The sequence below is a fragment of the Hippocampus zosterae genome, chromosome 4, assembly GCF_025434085.1.
Source record: "Hippocampus zosterae strain Florida chromosome 4, ASM2543408v3, whole genome shotgun sequence".
Lineage (NCBI taxonomy): Eukaryota > Metazoa > Chordata > Actinopteri > Syngnathiformes > Syngnathidae > Hippocampus > Hippocampus zosterae.
Genome location: NC_067454.1, coordinates 13,917 through 18,850, shown reverse-complemented (window position 1 = coordinate 18,850; position 4,934 = coordinate 13,917). Strand labels below are relative to the sequence as shown.

Genomic DNA, 4,934 nt, shown 5'->3' with positions numbered 1-4,934 from the left:
TCGGGCCGAAGAACGGAAGATCCCGCCCGGCCGCGACCATGCTTTCCATGCCAAACGCCGCCGTTGCCACGGTAAGACGCCGCCGTGCGGAGGGTCGGTCACGAGAAGTGTTGCGAAGACCGCCGACTCTGCGCCAAATGCGGAGTTCCGCCGTCGAAGCGCAACGTAGCTGCCGAGACACGTTTGAGCCGACCGCGCGCAAGTTTTGGCTTCGGCCTGGATTTGGGCTCACGTGTTGTTCGCATCACGACGATGACATTTCGGAACAATAAGAATCAAACATCGGGTCTGCCAAGCGCCCTTTCGACAAGCTCAAAGACGGCGAGTTCCAAAGCGGCCCGAAGCTCTCCGCCCCGCCGCGCCGACGACGGGCGATCCGGAGCGGCGGAAGCTTCGCGAGGGAGAGCGCGGATTGGGGGGGGGGGACAAAGGAGGGATACGCCAAAGGAGGGATTGCCCGCCGGCCGCACTCTTGCCAGACGGACGAGCTGTCGAGTTGCGAGCGGCAGAATTTGAGCTGGACGGCGGTCGGCGGGATTCCTCCGCCTGTTACGGGCGTTGGCTTGCGCTTAATCCAAGTTGCCGTGGGCTTTTTCAACGCGCTCTCGTCTTTGCTTTGGACCGCCAAACGGCTCGCGGGTGTCATGATTGGGTTTAGGGACCAACAGGTGGCACTGTAGGGCTCCCCTGGCAGCTGCATACCTGTTGCTCATGCGCTCATGAGGGCTTTCAAAGGACTCCCAGCCCGAACACTCAATGTCGGGTCCGCTCCTCCCTCCTGCCTGCTTTTTGGGCCTCGAACCGGGCGAAAGGAAATGGCAGGCGGACGCGCCGCACGTACAAGAGATTTGCGTGGGTTTTTTTTAATCTCTTTTTTTCTGCGGCCCGCCGCTTGAATGACTTGAAATGAACATCCGCCCCGACCGGCTTACGTTTGGATGAGGATTCCTTGATTTGATGACCGACCGGCGACGTGTTCAGGTAGCGATGACGACGATGGTGGCGTTGCTGTCGGGGGGCACGGCCGGCGCGGGGGCAGACGGACGATCCGGCCGGTCCTGGATGGCGAAGACCCAGACGGTGTCCCTCGAACTCAACCCCGACATTTTGCGTCCCCCCGAAACCTTGCGGCCGCTGCAGAACCGCTCCATCTCACCCTGGACCTACAAGTAGGAAAACGCGCACGCACGCACGCACGGCGGGAGACGTTTGTTGGCAGTTGTGACGCCGCTTTTTCCCCGCGCCGGTCAGCGTGTCGCAGGACGCGTGGGTGTTACCGCCGGTGTCGGAGGCCCGCTGCCTGCTGCGCGGCTGCCTGGACTCCAACGGCGCGGAGGACCTGAGGCTCAGGTCGCGGCCCATCCTGCATCAGGTTCTGCTGCTGCGCCGCCTCAAGTCGCCCGCCGGCGCCCCGCGCCAGAGCCGCCGCTACCGCTTGGAGCCCCGCCTCGTCGCCGTGGGCTGCACGTGCGTGAGGGAGCGGGAGCCCAGGCGGCCGCCGCCTTTCGGATGAAATCGAATCTGCTTTGCGAAGATTGAACGGAGGAGAGTCCACTCCTTGGTGTCGTTAGCCAGAAGAGCGGGGGCGAATTTAATTGTAAAATGCTTTGGTTCAGGTTTCAAGAGTCACTGCAAGGATCTATCTCTATATCTACAGTATATGTCTCTATCTAGTGCTGTCGGGCAATTTAAAAAAATCGTCTGATTAATTAGGGTCTAATTCATTAAATTTTAATCTCTTCTAAAAATGACTGAGAAAAGCCCCATTTTCATTGGAAATTGGTGACATTATTGAAGCAGATCAAAAGATCAAAGAAAAAGTGGCAAAACCCCCCCACAAGCAAACATATCAATCTTAGCTGATGATCGTCGCCATTACATTCAATATAAAATGGCTTCCACTCTCGCTCTTTTTTTTTACTTATTTAATGATATTCTGGAAAATAATTAAATGACATTCTTCCACTTTTTCCAATCTTCACGATGTGTTTTAAGAGGTTTTTGAAGCATTTCTATATTTGGTCTGCGTGTATTACAACATACGGTCGCGGAATGCTGGGCCGGAACCTACCTTCCCAGCATCCATTGCGGCACCCACGAAGAAAGTAAATCGTGTTTTAATGTCTGTTTTAGGGACATTTTTTCTTTTGTCATTGCTTTTGTGTCATTTTTTACTTGTACATTACTCAGTTTGCTATGACTAAACGTGATAATTCCGAATTAGATGTAACACCTGGACTGTAAAGGGTATGACGATTAATCAATTGCCAATGCCAATCATCGTGAGTTCTTAATCTGTCTCTTGCTGCTAATAAAGAATTTAGATTTCCCCGTAGGGACAGTGTGTTCGCTCGTATGAGGGTCGCGGCGGGCGGAGCTCTCGTCCCACCCCACCCCCACCCCCACCCCGCATGCCTCACTCGCCGTTGCGCACCCTGTCACCGTTCGACTGATATGACATGCTTAGCCTCGACCGCCGACAGAAGGGGCTTCTTTCACAGATGCTAAATTTCTTACATTAAATGCTCCCAAATCCTGCTTCAACCGCCACCATAAACGTATTTTCCCCTCCATTTGAACTCATTTGCGCTCGTTCCGAGGCGGAAGCATGAGTTTTAATATACTTGAGATGTTGGCAGCAGGAGAAGCATATATCGTACTCCAGACTTGTACGTGAAAACAAGATTTATGCTAAAATCCTTTTCTCGCAGCCAAGAGAATGGAGGGGCGAGGCGAGCTGTTTTTGCGGAAGTTTGGAAGGACGACACACAGCCGGTATGATTTGTCTTGATTAGCCGGCCGCGGGGAAGGGAATCAAGTTGATTGAATCCAGTCGGACTTATGTGGCCAACTTTGGGGGCGTTTTAAATTTGTCACCGCAGCTCCTGGAACCAAAGTGCTGTGACTAATGTGCGAAAATAGTGTGACTCGATTGGACAGGATTTGCTTGATTTTGGTCATGCTCATTCCTTGAATCTTAAGACTTCTTTATGACCGGCAAATAGGTGACCTTTATGACATGTTTTCTTTCAAGTTGGAGTGACTCAAATTGGGGTTGCTCTCTTAGGCGCTTTCGTTCGTGTCACTATTACGGTGTTGCGCGTGGAAACTTGCTCACGCTGTGGATTTCGCTGCATTTCGGCATCTCGAGCAGCTTTCAACTTTGAGCTCTTCGGTAAGTTGAACCACACCAACACAAACACCATCAATGCTTGTGTGTTGGACCTGAAACTTGATAGTGGGTGAATTGATCCAAAATTAGTGATTACAATGAAGGCATTGCCGATTATCAATATAAGGGACGTGAATAAAATTAATTGGACTCGAACAAAATACAGCTCAGCTTGAATTGATGATAAACACGTCGGTGTTGACTGCGAAAGGGATGCTTGTATTATACATTCGCGAGTTAAAAAGATCTATGGTCAATATGTATTTTCTATTAAAACTGCCCCAATCTTTGCCTGTTTTTTTAATTGGATGTAATCCAAAAGCTAAAAGAAAAAGAAATAAAAGTAAAGCCAGCATCTCCGAGCCCTGAATATGGCTCCCTCCGGTGGGGACCTCGCCCCATTGCACCCCTCCATTTTGGATAGGACTTCCCCTCTGCTCGTTGCCACCCTCTTGGGAGCCTTTTTGCAGCAGCGAAAACAATGGCATTCGCAAAGAATTCTTTGCTGTCATACGACTAGATGTTGGATGATTTAGGTATTCATTCCAAATTCGTACACGTATCAACTCGTGTTGAATGATCTACCTCAAAGCCACACTCTCCGAAGGCCTGTGTGTGTCTCCCTCCGGTGGACACACCGCGCCATCGCACCCTTCCAAACCGTTTGAAATGTCGGAAGGTGCGTTTTGTGGTCGTCGAACCGGTTTGGGGAGCCTTTAGCAGCCACAAAACTAATGAGGGCATGAGAAACAATTCTGCCGTGTCGTCTCACCTGCTTTTCGTCTCTTTGTGCTCTCATCGATCAACTCGTTTAATTGAATTGTCTTCCAAAAAAACAAAGCCGGCGGCCCGGTAGCCAGTGGTTAGCACGTTGGCTTCACAGTGCAGAGGTACCGGGTTCGATTCCAGCTCCGGCCTCCCTGTGTGGAGTTTGCATGATCTCCCCGGGCCTGCGTGGGTTTTCTCCGGGTGCTCCGGTTTCCTCCCACATTCCAAAAACATGCGTGGCAGGCTGATTGAACACTCTAAATTGTCCCTAGGTGTGAGTGTGAGTGCGAATGGTTGTTCGTTTCTCTGTGCCCTGCGATTGGCTGGCAACCGATTCAGGGTGTCCCCTGCCTACTGCCCGAAGACAGCTGGGATAGGCTCCAGCACCCCCCGCGACCCTTGTGAGGATCAAGCGGCTCGGAAGATGAATGAATGAATGAATGAATGAAAAACAAAGCCACAATCTCCGAAGGTCTGAATATGTCTCCCTTCGGTGGACACGCCGCGCCAGCTCACCCATCCTGTCTGAACTTCCAGTTCCATCACGGTACCACATTAAAAAACAAATTTATGAAAGTAAATTGAAATCAATCTTAGCTGATTATGAAAAAAGAGAAAAAACGACTGAATAAAAGATGTATCCAAAACAAATAAAATAAGGTAATTGTCGCAAAACAAGCATTGAAACACGATTCTTAGTGCCGCAAAGCATGGTGGGAAATATTCAGCGAAAAAAAACGTAATCTCGATGGCATGAAGTGTCTCCCTCCGGTGGACACACAGCGACATCGCACCCCTCCAATCCGAATTTCCAGTGCAATCACAGTGCCACTTTTTAACATTTATGAAAGCAAACTGCAATCCATCTTAGCTGATTATGAAAAGAGAAAAACTACTGAATAAATGTATCCAAAACAAATAAAATAAGAAGGCAATTGTCACAAAACAAGCATTTGTAATCTCGAAGGCACTAAAGTGTCTCCCTCAGGTGGAC

The 4,934-nt window shown here is 50.3% G+C and overlaps 1 protein-coding gene across 1 annotated transcript; it reads left to right on the top strand.

Moving 5' to 3' along the window:
- On the top strand, window positions 1-1,513 carry LOC127599852 (interleukin-17F-like). Its single transcript, XM_052064065.1, has 3 exons — window positions 1-71; window positions 982-1,169; window positions 1,252-1,513. Exons 1-3 carry the CDS (start codon window positions 39-41, stop codon window positions 1,511-1,513), a joined length of 483 nt encoding a protein of 160 aa, XP_051920025.1. The 5' UTR covers window positions 1-38.
- Window positions 1,514-4,934: the final 3,421 nt, after the last annotated feature.

Excerpts from the sequence above, each read along its gene's own strand:
- LOC127599852 (XM_052064065.1), top strand. The coding sequence starts at position 39 with ATGCTTTCCATGCCAAACGCCGCCGTTGCCACG. Across the intron at positions 72-981 it reads CAAACGCCGCCGTTGCCACG|GTAGCGATGACGACGATGGT; the intron begins GTAAGACGCCGC and ends CGACGTGTTCAG. Across the intron at positions 1,170-1,251 it reads ATCTCACCCTGGACCTACAA|CGTGTCGCAGGACGCGTGGG; the intron begins GTAGGAAAACGC and ends CGCGCCGGTCAG.